At 42.6% G+C, this 19374-nt stretch overlaps 1 protein-coding gene across 2 annotated transcripts in view; it reads left to right on the forward strand.

Moving 5' to 3' along the window:
- The window catches only part of LOC126174876 (ATP-dependent translocase ABCB1-like), a 208510-nt gene extending 191142 nt beyond the window's left edge, over positions 1–17368 (forward strand). For both annotated transcript variants that reach the window (XM_049921289.1, XM_049921288.1), the window contains exons 19-23: positions 3876–4035; positions 7937–8131; positions 10962–11168; positions 11270–11416; positions 16435–17368. In XM_049921289.1, the coding sequence (XP_049777246.1) occupies positions 3876–4035; positions 7937–8131; positions 10962–11168; positions 11270–11416; positions 16435–16629 (904 nt within the window). In that variant the 3' untranslated portion in view covers positions 16630–17368. The remainder of the gene's footprint in view (positions 1–3875; positions 4036–7936; positions 8132–10961; positions 11169–11269; positions 11417–16434) is intronic.
- Positions 17369–19374: the final 2006 nt, after the last annotated feature.

A 19374-nucleotide genomic window follows, 5' to 3' on the forward strand; every position in this document is an offset into this window, starting at 1 on the left:
TGGGAATCTTCGTTAATGGGTCTCAGCTGCTCAAACTCTTGAATATACCATTTGGAGTGGAGAATCCGTTTCTATTGCCAATGTGAAAGATGATAATATTGTTTATTTCATGAAAAAACAAAACAGGGGAACCCAGCAGAATTTCCCACTCTTGACGTACAAAGCACACGTTAACAAACACGAAACTACTATTGGGTTGTGGCAGTGTCTCCTCGATTGGCTTCATTGCGTAAACATGGTGGCAGGGTGACTCATCTCGACCGGATGACCAAAATGATGGAGTGAGAGCAACTTTTTTCCCATTCTGGCCGGGAAGCACTGTGGTGTCTCGACCTTTGATGTTCGTGCAGGCAGAAATACGAAATTGATTTATTTTTATATTTACAGTGGTGGCAGGGCACCACGAAACCGCAGCCAGGTCAGGCAATAGTGCCGAAGCAGGCCACAGCCTCATTCCCGAGGAAACTGCCCGCCGTCTCGCTGAGGATGTTCGCCTCTCCTAAGGAGATTCACAGGCCTCTGCTGGCAACAGAACCCTGAGAGCACAACGGGAGTGCATCTACCCTGTGCGAAAAATGCGAAGCCTTCCAACAAACCCCACAAGTCTCGCACTGTCAATAAGATAACCACCAAATAGCGTCATAAAATGAAACAATATCGTTTATCGATAAATGACAGTAATGTTCCAACACATCCCATCGACTCCACACCAGCAGACGCCACACACTGCTCCTCCCAACGAACCACCACTCATCTGAATACTTCAGCATATCTCACAGCCGTTTGTTGTCGTCATGCCATATCGCTGCAGTCTTGACCTACTGCACGCGAGAGTCAGTGGGGCACACCACATGATCTTGTAAACGTACCTTCCGATTCTGTTCATAAGATAAACAGGTACCAAAAACACTAAGGTTTTATAAGATCACTTCTTTGTCATGAATTGTCAATGAACTGAACTCTGCAGTTGCTCCTGTGCTCTCCAATCGTTAGACACTCTTCTTGACTTTTCCACACCATGCGCAGAACTGCAGTCTGACGCAACTGAAGTGGAGTGGCAGACACTTCGCTTTGTCACAGTCAAAAAAGACCAGATTGCAGCCTGTAACTAACACCCAAGACGACTATTTACTAAATACAGTGTTCTCGCTCAGCAGTTACAACACATACCTGTTGTACCATGCAGGCACTGAAGCGATGTTTGGGTGTCCAAGTGAAGATTAACACGTCGAAGCATTTATTAAAACTAAAAATAATTACACTTCTCTTATTTTTCATGTCCAAGCGGACGATTTAGAAACAACACGATATTAATATCTATCATAGAAATCTTACTTCCAATCAGTAGAATTAAAAACATAAAACTAAAAACTTCACAAGAAGAAATTTACGCGACAGTAACTTCCTGTAAAATTTACGACACTCTGCTACAGATACCCTTTTCCCTTCTGAATCATCTTTTCTGAACAAACTCCATAAGTAATCCATAAATAATAAACAACAAATTTTTGAGAGACCATTAACGCACCTTGAAAGCAACTAAATATTCAGAAATCATAATAAAAGCAAATTCAGTGGCAATGGTTTACATTATTATAAAATACAAGGCTCTATCCAAGTAACGTAGTTGCCTAATACCGAACGTTGGTCAACACAACCAAGCGGCACCAGCCCTTTGCGGCTAACAGCCGTGGCTCCTCAGTCAGTCCAACTGACATCTGATCATTTCAAAGCTAAACATCTGATGTACCTCCGATGCCCATCCAACACCTCATACACCAGACATTCCATTACACAGTCTGAAAAGAACAATAATTAACGGCCAGGAAGTAAGAGGCTTACGACCGATTGCCACCGTGAGTCCCAAGTCACAACATAGTTACAATGACAGAGTTAACAAGGATTCACTCATTCTCGGATTCAGTCATCACAGTAATCACATGATCAGTTAAGCACTCACACAATAATAGTACATTTAGGTAAGCCCGTACATACATAACATACAGTATTAAATCAAATTCCCCAAGTGCTAGAAGCATTCCTTTACCAATTTGTGACCTTATGTCAACCATGAAATGGTTTAAATTGCTCTAAGCACTAAGTGACTTAACATCTGAGGTCATCAGTCCCCTAGACTTAGAACTACTTAAACCTAACTAACCTAAAGACATCACACACATCCATGCCCAAGGCAAGATTCGAACCTGCGACCGTAGCAACAGCGCGGTACCGGACTGAAGCACCTAGAACCACTCTGCCGGCAACTGCATGAAAAACACGAGAAATTCAGGAAGACTGTGGTGAGAGAAGAACTATACTAAGCAACACAGAATGACATCACATAATGTCAGTTACTCAATATCACCATAGCCATCGGCGTTAAGCTACACAGAGTGAATAATTTGCACGTTTATAATACACCAGTAACTTCAGCCACCCACTGCCAGACGTTTATCAACTTCGCAGAAGCATGGGATCTGGGAATGTTCAAGTTAACCTACCAAGGAATATAGTATCGTGTTACTTCTGTAACGAAGCTCGTGATAGTCAGTCTTCCCGGTCTCAATTCACAACTGTAAGACACCTCCATATGCAGATTAAGCCACCAGTCTAGTAAACACTGACACAGTCCAAAACCCAGATCAGTATTATTCTCCGATAGTTACTTTAACAGGAATATTCGTCGGGCAGTTACTTCAACAACTACTCGTGTAACGGGTCATCACTGTGTTGCCGCGCTGTCCCCCACCATTCGACATCGCGCTACTTGCTCACTCTTTCCCTTTATGACTCTCGATGGCGCCACTATCTTGGGTCAAGGAGGGTATCATTTGCAGACGTGGCACTCATCGGCACACTACCGACAGACTACGACAGGCTGTGAGATATGGTAAAGGTGTTACAGTTCCACTATGACACGAGGCTTGCCATTGTTCTCTCCCGAAACTTCAAACAGATTCATCGCGTCAAGTGAGCTGTGTGTCTGGAAATATAATTGCTCTCTAACAGTACTCGATTACTTTATGTCTGGGATAGGTGAGTAACTTTCTAACGGTCTTACCTGAGAGGGAGGTATCACTATATGCGTAGTATTTGCAAGTTTCAGAATTCACCGGTAAAAATTTACGTGGTAATCACGTTTCTAACATTTTTGCGTCATTGTAATGGATACCATAAGCAGTATGCGCAATCTTTTCTCGTTTTCATAGATCGTATGACGTGTGATAAACACTATTTACATGATTGTATTTGGTGAGTAAGGATAGAATGACACAAGTCACAGCGATCAGCTGAAGTACCGCTTAATGTATTACAGATATTCTTCTGGACATTTGGAGGAGTCCTACCTCGAAGGATGGTCCAACTGGGAACGCTGCTTCATTCCTGTTCAGTCCAAGTTAAAGCTCCGTCTCGAATGACTTTGTCATCGAGGAGTCATTAAACCGTAATCGTCCTTCCTTCCTTATGCTTCATGTCAAGAGAAACCGGGAACAGGTGGAAAATAAAATTTTCGCTAGCAATTTGCACTGTTTGAATTTAGTTTTTCTCAGATGTATAATTACACAAAAGCAGTTTTTCACGTTAGATTTGGGATTCAGTGGAAAAGAAGCATAGTAACAAGGCTAAAGAAGTGAAGGATTGCCTAGGAGAAATTCAAAACACCAGTCTCAATTGTTGGGAGTAGATTTCTCTGCAACTGCTCTCTACAGCTCTACAGAGGAGACTTGTGTTATTAACTCGAAACATCGAAAACACCGAACTCTCACTGTAAAGATTTGGGTTTTACACTACGTTACTGCCTTTTGTTTACATTATAAATACTCATTTTCGCTAAGAAGAGTAAGAGTTCGTTAAATATTTCTTCTTTTTTTCAGAGTAACTGAAGCATTGTTCTTCGGGACGTATATGGTCGCAACGGCCCTGTCGTTCGCTCCAAACTTCAGGAAAGGCCTGAACGCAGCATCCAAAATCTTCTACCTGCTCAACCGCCAGCCCAAAGTAGTTGATCCTATCAATGCTTTGGATAAAGAATGGGTACGTAAATAACAAGGGGGCGATATCGGAATTCAGTAAAATTTTCTGTGACACATTCTGTACATTAGCGCATTGTTGCCACCTATCCGGTCCAAAAATGGTTCAAATGGCTCTGAGCACTATGGGACTTAACATCTGAGGTCATCAGTCCCCTAGAACTTGGAACTACTTAAACCTAACTAACCTAAGGGCATCACATACATCCATGTCCGAGGCAGGATTCGAAACTGCGACCGTAGCTGTTTCGTGGTTCCGGACTGAAGCGCTTAGAACCCCTCGGCCACCGCGGCCGGCCTATCAGGTCCCATTGTCTAGGAAACAACTACTGAAATTCTAAGATTTTACACCTACTAGGATTAATCCTGATGACTGTGAACAAGAATTTACCAGTTTCAAGTGTAGATATGCTACTCTTGTTGTATATGAGGTATGATACCGAGAGAATTTGACAGAGTACTGGAAGAGTTAAGCCGAAATAAGGTTCATGGAGCGGTTGTCGTTCCCTCAGAATTATTAAGATCCTTGCAGAAGCCAGCTATGAAAAAACTATTCCACCTGGTAAGCAAGAAGAGACAGGCAAAATACACTCATACTTCCAGAATAATGTAAAGAGACCAACCCCATAAAGTGCAGATGCTGACAGGTGTTAATATTATTGAACTACCAATTTTATAAGACTCGGCAACAATATTCACACACTTATGACCTATAGTGGAACGGAAAGACTGACACAGGGTGATATTGGGCAAGATCAGAGTCCCAGAGAAATGTCTTCTCTTAAAGGTAGGTTGAAGAAACGCAAACCTGCGTTTGCGGGATTTGTAGATTCGGTAAAAGCTTCTGAGTACGTCGACTAAAACACATTCATGGAAATTATAAAACTAGTAGGGATAAAAAACAGAAACGAGACAGCAGTTATAAGAGTCAAAGTGTATGACAGGGAAACAGTAGTTGAGAAGATAGTGAGACAAGGCTATATTGCCTATCTCTGACGTCGTACAATCTGTGCTCATTGAGAAACCTGTGAAGAATACCAAGGGAAAATTAGAAATGAAAATTAAAGTTCAAACAGAGGAAATAGATAAGTTGAGGCTTGCTGATGACATTGCACTGCTGTCAGAAACAGTCGAGGACTTGTATAATGTTATACCCCTCCTATCTCTCCGGCTAATTAGGCTTTTCTGTATGACTGTCTACCTAAAGTCCGTAATCTTTGGGGAAAAGGCATCTATTCCGAAGAATAATACAAAACAGAGAGAAGTAGATGAAGTTATAACCGAATCTCCACTGGTCAGTACTTTAGCAATAAAGATTAGAAACACAGTTCTGTTAACTTTATGTAATATTTTTATTGTGTAAACTAATTTTTAATTAACTGTAGTTAGTGGAGAATTTGGAAGAAAGTTTTTCTAAGTATGTCATTAATGAAATAGCGAACGGTCGCCAGTTCCTCACCGGAACAAGACTAATTAAATTGAAACTGAACTTTATATCCGTAGAAATCTTAGTAAGAATAGTTACTGGCGTCATGACGTAGGAACAGTACCACTTTCAAGTACTTCACAACACACATGTCACAGTAGTCAGATAATAATCAAATAGCAAACAACATATCATATTAATTTTCAGAGATCAATTAAAGTAAGATTGTTTACTGGCTGTGGAGAGAAACTTTTTGTTACGTTACTCACCGAAATACTGACTGTAGTAGTTGTAAAACTTGATTTACTAGAGGAATTCGAGATAGCTATCCATGAAAAGAAACAAATCAATATTCTAAATGCACAAGATAATTTTAAATAAATTAGATTTTTAGCGGGTTTTTAGAATTACTTTAGGGTAGGTATGATACTTTAAACTTGTAGCATGTCACTGACGGAGTTGCGAGAGGCTAACGATGACAGACGAATGCAATAAGGAAATAAGACGCCCAATAGCATAGCGTTACCGTCAAGCAAACGGCTGTAACCACGCCACAACACCTAGGCACGTCAGTCCACAACAGCTCCCGAGCCGGCACAGTGCGACAGCATACTTGGTAGCTATGGGACGGCCATCGACTTGTGTCAACAACTTCAATGTAAGACGAGGACCCACAGTCCAATATACTTTTAATTCTGTTTTACTCTATGGACTTCCCAACTATTTGTGATGGTATTTTGTCTTTTTAGTCCGTTTAATTTCATGACACAGACTTTACAACCTGATGATGAGAGCATTCTCTCTTGAAACGCGTTGTTAAAATATATGTATAAGAATCGCGGTTGAATGCTAACAGTGATAACCAGTATAACGACAACTGCTACCTCGACTCCATAATGGATCATATATTATATAGGTGCTTTTGTTGCTTGGTATTGTTGCCAGGAGTCACATTTCGGCGGGATTGTCACGATTATCCATATGAAAAGCGACTCATTGTCAGGATACACAAAAATCCGTATTGCACCGAAGCGGATATTATTTCACATAAAGTACTCTGTTCATTGCATGTGTGTTTAAAATGAGAGGAAGTCTTGTAAACGTAACAGAAAACAAAAAATTAGCTTTTAGTGCAAAGAGATTTAGACTAACAAAAGCGCTGCCTTAAGTTGAAGTCTGATGAGAAGTAGATGAGGTTTCATCGCTGCCTTAAAAACGATGAGAACATGTATAAGGCTGTGAGTTACATGTTTTCTGTAGCATATTCTAAAACTGTTTCGGAAAGACGTTTTATCCTCCGAAGATCTCTTGGCAGGCTGAGAGAAACTGTCTGTCATGGGCCACATAAGAAGCTGTATTATCCACACGACTGCAGTTTCCCGACAGGGAAAATGGAGGATTTAACTGATGAGCTTGAAGTGCGAGCACAAATATCGATAAGGGAATATGTGGTATTTTTGTTCAATTCGGGCTGATTTCAATTGTTTTACTTGCGTAGTTTAAATTTTAAGTGTTCAAAATAATAAATCTTTAACAACAGGGTATGCAGCGTGTCCCAGGGGGAATGGTCAATATTCAGGAATGTGATAGGTACGACCAATCGAAACAAAAAATTTACTAAACATCTGCTCTGAAATGCAGACCGTGAAAGTTATGAGCACTTGTTCATCTTCAAAATGGCAAAGGAAGTGTCTTATATTGCATGCTCCTTGTTTGGCATATTTTAAGAGGAGGTAATATGGACCAAAACAAGAACAAAAGTCATGTAACATTGGGCCCTAAAGTGCATACCTTAAGAGTTATGAGAACTTTCTCAGTAGAGAAGACGTGTTTCACAGTGTCGAAGATGAACAAGTGTTCATTGCTTGTAAGGTATACGTTTCAAATCCCATTCTTGCTGGCCTTTTTTTTTAATCCAAACTACCACCTCTCAAAATACGGAAATCAAAGTGCCTGCAGTAGAAGAAATTTGTTTCACAATATGAAAGTGTCCATAGGTTGTAAGGTATGAATTTTAGATCTAGACGTTTTTCCTTTCGAATGATCGTTCCTGACATGGCCCTGAATATTGACCATTTCTTCTGGGACGCCCTGTATATTTAAATTTTAGATCAGTTTTTGTTGATTCTAGCTTGGAAGATGTCAGTTTCCTGAGTTTGTTCAGCTTAGAAATGTCAGGTTCGTAAAAGATACTACCTTTGTTTGAAAAAAAAAGAAAGAAAAACTGACAACCTTGATTGGTGGACACAGAAACTGCAATATTAATTAGGTATGAGACTTCGGAACAACGTTCTCGTTTCCACCAGGTGTACTTGTCATCTCTGTGATTTGTGGAACATCTTATGATGACTCCCACGAAAGACTGAGGCCAATACTCTTCTTTGGAAGTTTTGATGAACAGTTTCACTTGATTAAATAATCACACGATAGTTTTTATTTGTCAGCGAATGGATAATAACACATTTTGGACGTTCTACAGACTGCAGCCGGGGATGTGAGCTACTCAGACGTGGAGTTCTGGTATCCGACACGGCCTGGCTTGACGATACTGAAGGGCCTCGACCTGGAAGTGTGCAAAGGCCAGACAGTGGCGCTGGTGGGCCCTTCTGGCTGCGGCAAGTCCACCTGCATTCAGCTGCTCGAGAGGTTCTACGACGCAGCCTCCGGCACTGTGGTGAGTACGCGCAGCTGCCTCCGCTCTGGTGTCTGTCACCTTTCTGTTTTCACCTGCCCTTCATCTGCCTCCATAACTGGCACGACCAACGCATGTATTCAACGCAGAGGCAATCTGAACCCTGTAAGAGGTGAGATTTCCATCATCTATGTTCGCCTACAAGGTGTAGAAAGTTGGTAACGCCATTTTCCTTAACACTCCAAGTTCTACGATTCTTCTGTATGAATGGAGATAGGAATTCGACGTCAATTTTAAAATGCAAATCGAAATTAAGAATTTACCATGCGGCGACTATAATGCCAAACTCACTTAAAGCTGGACAACCTGCCATTATAGCAGCAGTGACCGATCTAACAACTGCGCCATACATTTTTCTTATGTAGGAGTTGGCGACCGCAGCCCCGTATTCTGCTTGGTTACATATCTCTGTATTTGAATACGCATGCCTAGAATTATTTCTATGGCGCTTCAGTGTATATTGCCTCCTCCTGCGTATATCTCGCGAAAAGACCATGAAGATAAAATTAGAGAGATTCGAGCCCTGTGGAGGCTTACCAGCAATCGTTCTTGCCGCGAATTACGCGCGACTGGGAGAGGGAAAGGGACAGGTGACAGTGGTACACAACTACCCTCCGCCACACACTCCAGTTAGGTGGCTTGTGGAGAATAGATGTAGATGTCGATGTATACGAGTCGAGAAACGGTGGCTACCCTTTTCTGGAAAGAAGAGAGTGTTTTTGTGGTTGATTTCATGGAACGTGGATCAACTACACTCCTGGAAATTGAAATAAGAACACCGTGAATTCATTGTCCCAGGAAGGGGAAACTTTATTGACACATTCCTGGGGTCAGATACATCACATGATCACACTGACAGAACCACAGGCACATAGACACAGGCAACAGAGCATGCACAATGTCGGCACTAGTACAGTGTATATCCACCTTTCGCAGCAATGCAGGCTGCTATTCTCCCATGGAGACGATCGTAGAGATGCTGGATGTAGTCCTGTGGAACGGCTTGCCATGCCATTTCCACCTGGCGCCTCAGTTGGACCAGCGTTCGTGCTGGACGTGCAGACCGCGTGAGACGACGCTTCATCCAGTCCCAAACATGCTCAATGGGGGACAGATCCGGAGATCTTGCTGGCCAGGGTAGTTGACTTACACCTTCTAGAGCACGTTGGGTGGCACGGGATACATGCGGACGTGCATTGTCCTGTTGGAACAGCAAGTTCCCTTGCCGGTCTAGGAATGGTAGAACGATGGGTTCGATGACGGTTTGGATGTACCGTGCACTATTCAGTGTCCCCTCGACGATCACCAGTGGTGTACGGCCAGTGTAGGAGATCACTCCCCACACCATGATGCCGGGTGTTGGCCCTGTGTGCCTCGGTCGTATGCAGTCCTGATTGTGGCGCTCACCTGCACGGCGCCAAACACGCATACGACCATCATTGGCACCAAGGCAGAAGCGACTCTCATCGCTGAAGACGACACGTCTCCATTCGTCCCTCCATTCACGCCTGTCGCGACACCACTGGAGGCGGGCTGCACGATGTTGGGGCGTGAGCAGAAGACGGCCTAACGGTGTGCGGGACCGTAGCCCAGCTTCATGGAGACGGTTGCGAATGGTCCTCGCCGATACCCCAGGAGCAACAGTGTCCCTAATTTGCTGGGAAGTGGCGGTGCGGTCCCCTACGGCACTGCGTAGGATCCTACGGTCTTGGCGTGCATCCGTGCGTCGCTGCGGTCCGGTCCCAGGTCGACGGGCACGTGCACCTTCCGCCGACCACTGGCGACAACATCGATGTACTGTGGAGACCTCACGCCCCACGTGTTGAGCAATTCGGCGGTACGTCCACCCGGCCTCCCGCATGCCCACTATACGCCCTCGCTCAAAGTCCGTCAACTGCATATACGGTTCACGTCCACGCTGTCGCGGCATGCTACCAGTGTTAAAGACTGCGATGGAGCTCCGTATGCCACGGCAAACTGGCTGACACTGACGGCGGCGGTGCACAAATGCTGCGCAGCTAGCGCCATTCGACTGCCAACACCGCGGTTCCTGGTGTGTCCGCTGTGCCGTGCGTGTGATCATTGCTTGTACGGCCCTCTCGCAGTGTCCGGAGCAAGTATGGTGGGTCTGACACACCGGTGTCAATGTGTTCTTTTTTCCATTTCCAGGAGTGTATTATAACTCATCAAACTGAGATGTGCCATCCAGAATTGTCAGTGTATGAAACGGTTATCCAGGACAGTTTTCCACAGCAAGGAACAGCCACACATCGCTGTCCCATATTGAGGACAAAGTTCAGCATTTTAAATGGGAACACGTCCACCACCCACTCTAATCAGCTCACACTCAGCGTCTGCTGCCCCTTCTTGCACTGGAATCAATGTCTTAGTGGCCGATGGTTTGGCACGAGGGCTCAGGATTTTCATTTTCAACTGGTACAGTTCCCAAATGGAGATCATTTGTGCAGCATATTCGTTGGATTCGTTGGAAAATGTTTTTTGGGGATTGTGCGGATTCTATTTTCCCACAAACTTACTTTTCGAATACGTCACGTACTTTCTACTTCTCACTTTAACGGTGATCATTTGAACGAAAATAAGGCTCATAGTTGTACTGTCAGAAGAAATGTTTCTCTTTGAATGAGTGTGATATTTTCAAAATCATTTCTTGCTAGTACTGTATTTCAAAGCATGTTACTCAAAAATACATTCTCTTTCTTTGTCTCAAAGTACAGCAGAAATGTTGAAGCCGTGTGTTGAAAGTAAATCTTCTACGAAGTGATCTAACAACAAAAATAATTTTTCTTTTCAGGCCCTAGACGAACGAGATGTGTCCCAAGTCAAAATGTCTTCACTACGATCCCAGCTGGGACTTGTTCAACAGGAGCCAGTTCTCTTTGACAGAACTATTGCCGAAAACATTGCTTATGGTGACAACGACCGCGATGTTTCCATGGACGAAATCATCGAGGTAGCAAAGAAAGCTAACATCCACAAATTCATAACGGCTTTGCCACAGGTATGACTGACTGACTAACGAAGGGTGAAATTTACATTAGATTTTAAATCTTTTTGGTACACGGTGTCTTTGCCCAATTTAGTTGTGAATTTTTGACACAGGGTTACGAAACGCGCATGGGTGAAAAAGGCGCACAGCTCAGTGGAGGGCAGAAACAACGAGTAGCAATTGCAAGGGCTTTGGTTCGTAATCCACGCGTGCTTCTACTGGATGAAGCAACATCAGCCTTGGACACAGAGAGTGAAAAGGTATGTCATGAAAACGTAATTGCTTCTAATTTACCTCTCGGCTTCCGTCTCAGGTTCTTCGGCCTTGTTTGATCAGTTTCCTGAAGTATCGCCAGCACGCTTGGCTGGCATTGTCAACGATTCACCGACCATTACTGGCGGCAGGCTGTAGTCGAACTCGCGGTCGCTGATTATACACTTTTAATAACAAAAAAAGGACACCACGAAGGAATTATCCGAATGTGACAGTTTCAGAACATGGATAATTCATTCAAGACAAAGAGCTTCACAAATTGAGCAAGTCAATAACACGTTGGTCCACCTCTGAGCCTTGTGCAAGCAGTTACTGGGCTTGGCACGGACTGACTGAGTTGTGGGATGTCCTGCGGAAGCCGGCCGGAGTGGCCGTGCGGGTCTAGGCGCTTCAGTCCGGAACCGCGTGACCGCTACGGTCGCAAGTTCGAATCCTGCCTCGGGCATGGATGTGTGTGATGTCCTTAGGTTAGTTAGGTTTAAGTAGTTCTAAGTTCTAGGGGACTTATGACCTCAGCAGTTGAGTCCCATAGTGCTCAGAGCCATTTGAACCATTTTGTCCTGCGGAGTGGTATCGTGCCAAATTCTGTCCACCTGGCGCATTAGATGTGAAAATTCCTACCCATAATACTCCGAACATGTTCAGTTGGGGAGAGATCCGGCAAATTACTGGCCAACATAGGGTTTTCGAAGTACGACGACAAGCGGTAAAAATTCTCGCCGTGTGCGGGTGGATATTATCTTGCTGAAATCTATGCCCAGCATGGCTTCCCATGAAGGGCAACAAAACGTCGCGTTGAATATCTTCGACGTACTGCTGTGCAGTAAGGGCGCCGTGTATGACAACCAAAGGGGTCTTGCTATGATGAGGAATGGAACTCCAGGCCAGCAGTACTTGTTGCTGGGTCGTATAGTGTGTGACAGATTGGTATCCCACCACTTTTTGGGGCATCTCCAGACATGTGTTCGGGGCTCAGTTCGAACTGAGACGATTCTACTCCAATCAATGAAATTCCAGGTCGAAGATGTATCGTCGAAGATGTATCTAGGGACAACCCAGACACTGGTGGGTTACCAACCTTACTGTCGTCCACCATTCGTTCCGACAAGTGCGAGTGATGGTCTGGGGTGCCATTTCTTTACACAGCAGCACCCATTTGGTTGCGGCAGACTTACAGTACGGTACGATATTCCACTCTCCGTTGTGTTACCCTTCATGGAAAGCCGTCCCGGGCCCCGGGCTGATATTTCAGCAAGATGGTGTTCGTCTGCAGGCGAAAAGGGTTTTTACTGCTTTTTTTTTTTTTTTTTTTTTTTTTTTTTTTTTTTTTTTTTTTTTTTTGCCAAACCCTATTTCGGCCAGCAAGGTCGCTCGATCTCTACATCTACATCTATACTCCGCGAGCCACCTTACGGTGTGTGGCGGAGGGTACTTATTGTACCACTATCTGATCCCCCCTTCCCTGTTCCATTCACGAATTGTGCGTGGGAAGAACGACTGCTTGTAAGTCTCCGTATTTGCTCTAATTTCTCGGATCTTTTCGTTGTGATCATTACGCGAGATATATGTGGGCGGTAGTAATATGTTGCCCATCTCTTCCCGGAATGTGCTCTCTCGTAATTTCGATAATAAACCTCTCCGTATTGCGTAACGCCTTTCTTGAAGTGTCCGCCACTGGAGCTTGTTCAGCATCTCCGTAACGCTCTCGCGCTGACTAAATGTCCCCATGACGAATCGCGCTGCTTTTCGCTGGATCATGTCTATCTCTTCTATTAATCCAACCTGGTAAGGGTCCCATACTGATGAGCAATACTCAAGAATCGGACGAACAAGTGTTTTGTAAGCTACTTCTTTCGTCGATGAGTCACATTTTCTTAGAATTCTTCCTATGAATCTCAACCTGGCGCCTGCTTTTCCCACTATTTGTTTTATGTGATCATTCCACTTCAGATCGCTCCGGATAGTAACTCCTAAGTATTTTACGGTCGTTACCGCTTCCAATGATTTACCACCTATGGCATAATCGTACTGGAATGGATTTCTGCCCCTATGTATGCTCATTATATTACATTTATCTACGTTTAGGGAAAGCTGCCAGCTGTCGCACCACGCATTAATCCTCTGCAGGTCTTCCTGGAGTACGTACTAGTCTTCTGATGTTGCTACTTTCTTGTAGACAACCGTGTCATCTGCAAATAGCCTCACGGAGCTACCGATGTTGTCAACTAAGTCATTTATGTATATTGTAAACAATAAAGGTCCTATCACGCTTCCTTGCGGTACTCCCGAAATTACTCCCCAGTTGAAGAAGTTTTTGAGCCCTATGGGCAGGGTCCTCCAACCAGATCGGAATTATCGCCATCTAACGCGCCTATCGGACATAATTCGGCATGATATAACTCAGGAGGACATCCAACAACTCTGTCAGCCTATGCCCGTTCTCTTGAATGAATCATGCAAAACTTCTGAAATCGTAATCATTTGTTTGTCTGTATACGTAGATCCCATCAACCTATTTCGGTCCCATTCGGATAATTCCTTCATCGTGTCCATTTTCATTTACAAAAATAGTATAAGTACTTGCCGCGCCATCGTCCAAGTATTTTTCAGTGGCCAATAAAGCTGCGGTTCCTCCCTGCTACCTGCAACGGTCGCTCGCTGCTGCTTGGGAGGATTTATTCTTTGTTGTTGAAGCTATTGTCACAATTGTGTATGTCTGTTGCTTCCCTGAACAAGCAGGGGTGATAGCTCTTCCCTATACTGAGGTCAGTCTCATAAAGCGCGAGCTCCGCCACGGCCGACATCGCCGTGTGCCGCAACGCAAGGTCGCTTATATCCGGTAATCCTGGTGTTGACTGACACTCCAGTCATTCCAACATCGACTTTTCCACATGTACGTGAGTGCGATATACTGCCGACATTGCGACTGGTTTCCTTTTCTCCTCTGCCGATCGAACACGATCTTCGATTTTTTTTAAGTCAGTTTATAAATACTCTTTACGCCGTATTAGCACCCCGTATGGCAGGAAGACCGTATCCGACAATTCTTTTCGCAGTGTGTTACTAGGCCAAGTGATTAATCATGTGACACTTCTTATGTGGCATTGTTCATGAGAACCCTTTCTGAGTGTATCATCTCTCGTAAGAGGTGCTGAGTTTCATATCCGTCTTGCTTTACGAGCGCATTAATGATGCCTCATTCCTGGCTCGGGTGGTGATTTGATAGTTTGTGCAGATATCGGTCCGAGTATGTCGGAAAAATTTTGGAAATTTGTGGTAAGGTCTCATGGGACCTAACTGCTGAGGTCATCGGTCCCTAAACTTACATTACACTTAATCTGACTTACGCTAAGGTCAACATACACACACACACACACACACACACACACACACACACACACACACACACACATGCCCGAGGGAGGATTCGAACCTCCGGAGGGGGACCGTGACAAGGCGCCTGTGACCGCGCGGCCATTCCACGCGGCGAGTGTGTCGGTTTTCGACACACATTTTGTGGCAGGTTTCCAGCAACCCTCGTGGCCAGCACATCTTGAAAGGGTAGCTTTAGGTGCTTTTCGACTTTTATGTGTACCTCCTACGTAGAGTTACATCTGCGATACCTTGGTTGTGTAGAACCGTGTGAGGAACAGCTCGTTGACTTTCTAATACACCTGAGACTGTCTTCACGCCAGTAAAAAATTTACCTTGGAGGTAGAAAGCGTCAAACTGCTACCCTTTCTAGATGTGTGGTCCCGAGGGATGGTGAAGTCCTGGGACACAGCGTGTATCAAAAACCGACACACGTGGACCGATATCGGCAGAAACTCTCAAATCACAAACCGAGCCAGAAAAGGGCATAATTAATACCCTCGTTACGACGAGTATGCCAGCCGCAGAACTTCAGACACGAGATGCAACACCTAGAAAGGGTTCTGATGAGCAATGGCTGCTCCACCAGTTACATAAGAAGTGTCACAAACCAAACACTCGGTGAAGTGATGCATCGGAAAAAGAATTGTAGGGTATGACGTTTAATTCATACATTCCCAGAGTGACGGACAGAATCGACAGGTGCTATGCAAATAGGGCGTAAAGAGTATATACAAACCAGCAAAGAAGATCAAAGAGTGTCTCAGATCGACAAAGGAGAAAAGGGACTCTCTTGCAATGTGGGGAAAAGTCTATGTTGGAATGCCTACACGATCAATCGACACCAGAATCTCTGAACGTGAGCGGCATTGCACGTAGGCACAGGTAGAGAAATCGGCCGTGGCGGAGCACGCGCTGTATGAGAACGATCATATATAAAAATTCGCTGACACGGAAGTTCTTGCTGTAGAGAAGAGCTATCACAGCTGCTTGTTCGGGGAAGATATAGAAATAAACAAACATGAAAATATCTTCAAAGTGAACGGATCCTGGATTCCCGTGCTGCAGCGAACGGCCGTTGCAGTTAGAAAGGGCAGAACCGCAGCGGTAGTGACCACGGTAAAGGCCGTTCATCCTGGCACTCCAGGTGCTATTAGTCTGCAGCCACGAGCTCAGCTCTAGTCCACCAACAGCAATAGAGGTTGAAGTTCTGACAGTGTCAACAACAGAAAAATCATCAGACAAATATCGACCGAAAAACCCAAGACAGAAGCCTAAAGGAAGTTTGTCAACAAGTAGCTGTGAAAGCCTTCACATTTTTCTTTGTTGCTGTTCCTTAAAACTCAGTTGAGTAGCACATGAATTGTCCAAATGATACTTCCATTTGCCAGTTATGTCCTGCAATGAATCTATTCATGCTTTTCCTATGAGCTGACATTCTTTTGAGAGAAATAGTTTTAATCTTCACTTTACCTTAAATTTCTTCGTCTGAGGTCAATTTTTTATATTATTTCAGATATCTTTGTTACCTGAAGTCTTTTTCAGCCGTCATAGTCTTTTGCATTATTTTGTTTTGTTTTTATCTTTTGCTGAGAATGCATAATAATGACAAAGTAATAATTTTCTTCTTCAGATTGTCCAAGAGGCACTTGATAAGGCGAAAGAGGGTAGGACCTGCATTACAATTGCACACAGGCTATCTACGATTCAAGATGCTGATGTCATTTGTGTGATCAGTCATGGAAAAGTTGCTGAAATAGGAAAGCATGCAGAACTGCTAGCTAAACGTGGCATTTACTACAAACTTCATAGTCTTCAGAGTACTTAACTTTCTCATTTTAGAGTCTGTTACCTAACATGAAGGAGGTACAGACTCAGAAAAGTATAGGTGGTAAATAACTGTGATAATTACATAAGAGGAAGAATATTGCCCTTGGTCTAATATTATGATACGATATCTTATATATGAGATCAAAATCGGTTTTTAATTATGGATTTGATTTGTTGTATGTACAAATCACGTTCCTGCTAAATGCCAAATATTTTGTGTTTTAATTAATATGTTGACAGTATTGAGAATTGTGAAGCAGAGCTGTGTTATTCATGATTGAAAACATTATGAGCATCCAGAATATTGAAGAATTTCTAAGAAATGATGGGTGACTTAACTAGGATGCTAAGCAGGTATACGTTTGTAATCTGTGCTAGCTACATTCATTGATTGTAAGTTATGGAATGTACTTACTTTATGAGGCTGGTTGATGAACAGTAACTATTGGTTTTGTATGCAACAGAGTACAAATTACAGTATTCCCTTTTCATAAATGAAAGCAAAACATAATTGAATGATGATGATGTTCGGTCTACTGTAATCTTAAAGCCATACTTCTGGTAGGCTTGTCTTGCATATAGTGGAAAACAATGCTATCAATTTTAAAACCTTAGTAGCTTTTATAATATTATGTGTCATTGTGTAACTGTGGAAGAAATTACCTCGAGCTTTCAATGCATGTATAACAGTTTTCAGAACCAAAAATAATGATTTATATGAAACACAAAAAAATTATTTCATCACTGTTACCTTTTTATTAGCAAATTATCATTCTGATTAAGATGCCAACAAATATCTGTAATTTACTAAAAGCACTAAAAATACACTACATATAAATATAAGATCATGGGACTATAATATTGTGGTCAAACTCTCAAAAAGATTTGTAAAGTTCATAAAACACTTAATGTCTCACCAAGAGACCCAATAGCAGAATGAATTCTTATTAATACGCATGCCAAGATTTGTGCTGATTTGTTTAGTCCCTTCAATCTTATGTTTCAGTAGATACCAACTGACTGTCCAGTAAATTGTTGAGGTATATGTTAGATACCACTAAGGCATTTGTGCGTGTTCTGTTAGCATCTTGCTCTAATGGATCTGAAATTGTATCTTTACACACATTCAGACAGTGGTCTTTCGTTAACACTTCCAGAACATAATATATGCTGAAAGCACATGCTTCATCCACAGTTTCTGATATAACTTGGGTCAAATATGTAATTTGTGTCCTATATGGTGCTTCCATAAGTTAGTTTTTATATGCAACTACTGTATACATGTGAATATTTTTATTTGTACTTAAATTTTAAAATATATTTTTGTAAACATCTTGTCACAGTTCTTTCTTTCATTCGAATAGCACTTTAATCCCAAGGAAATTAACGACACTGTCTAACTATAGTCATATATAAACACATGACAGTTTGCTACGATAAGCCATGCATCAAAAGCAGTAACAATTAATGAGACTACATGAATGTATTACGCAAACAGGTAAAATTTACATGACTTTTGGAGAAAATTCCTTAAAATATTGAACGAAACATTTATTCTGTGTTTACCTATCTCTAGATGCCCGCTACGTGCAAACGATATCGACGATTGCTCTGCGCTTGGTTACAATGTATATCTTGAGGTCAGCATTTCACTGGCATCAGCATGTTGTACTTTGTTTTGAATCATTTTTATATTCTCAGTAATTGCTGTATTTCTCATTTTCCCAAAATTTATAAAAACCGCTTTACATCTAAATGTTGTCATATTCGGGGTATAGTTCAGACTACATGATCCAACAGATCCTAGTACTATAGACTGTAATGTGCAGAACAAAGAATTCTATCTTGTGTGTTTTCTGACACTGACTAGCCAAACCGGTTTCATCATACAAGTCATGTGATTGAGGCCACAAGAGCGACAAGCTGACTGTCTGTTAACTGCTTCTAAAGCATTATGTGAGACAAATTTTCTCTAACGAGTTATCAATCCTGAAAGCAGACTATGCGGCGGTGTTTCCCTAGGAGGCTTTCCAACCATACGATGCACAGCAGTGCCAAATTTTTAATTTATTTTCATTTCATACCTCTGCCTATATGGAGAGCGATGGCTGCAGAGGTACAAGAGTCAGCTCTTCAGCCAAAAGCTTTAACAATGTGAACAAAGAAGAAGCAAATATTATTAAAATGTTAGAAGTTTACAGATGTTTCTCAAAACTATAAAAAGAGTGAATATTTTTGGAGTTTACATGAAAAAGTATGACTCTTGATTTCCTTTGACATACAAATTAAAATCGAACAACTGGTGCACACGTACACTTAAAAGTTTCAGCGCAGATACCAGATGTTCGATTTTAATTTGTGTATCAAAGGAAATCAAGACTCATAATGTTTTATGTAAACTCCAAGAACAGGTTTTGACAAAGGACTATCGCGGGTATGAATGTAAGACAGCGGCTCATGAAAGTAAGCACTACGAAACATTGTAAAACTTAAGTTTTAAAAAAAAATGGACACCCCGCATCATGCCTTACGCAAAAAATAACTTAAAAAAGCACAAAAAGAATGTCGTTGGTTGCATCGCAGCATGTCAATTACATCCCAGAGAAATAGCAAAGCGAAGTTGCAGTTGGCGCTTGAAATAAACGGAACGCGCCGCAATTGCACATCCAGAGATGCAAGCGTGAACCCTAGTTTTTTGTAATCGCGATGTGACTGATGTACTACAATGCGAAGAAACTGTACT

This window comes from Schistocerca cancellata, chromosome 3, assembly GCF_023864275.1.
Source record: "Schistocerca cancellata isolate TAMUIC-IGC-003103 chromosome 3, iqSchCanc2.1, whole genome shotgun sequence".
NCBI lineage: Eukaryota > Metazoa > Arthropoda > Insecta > Orthoptera > Acrididae > Schistocerca > Schistocerca cancellata.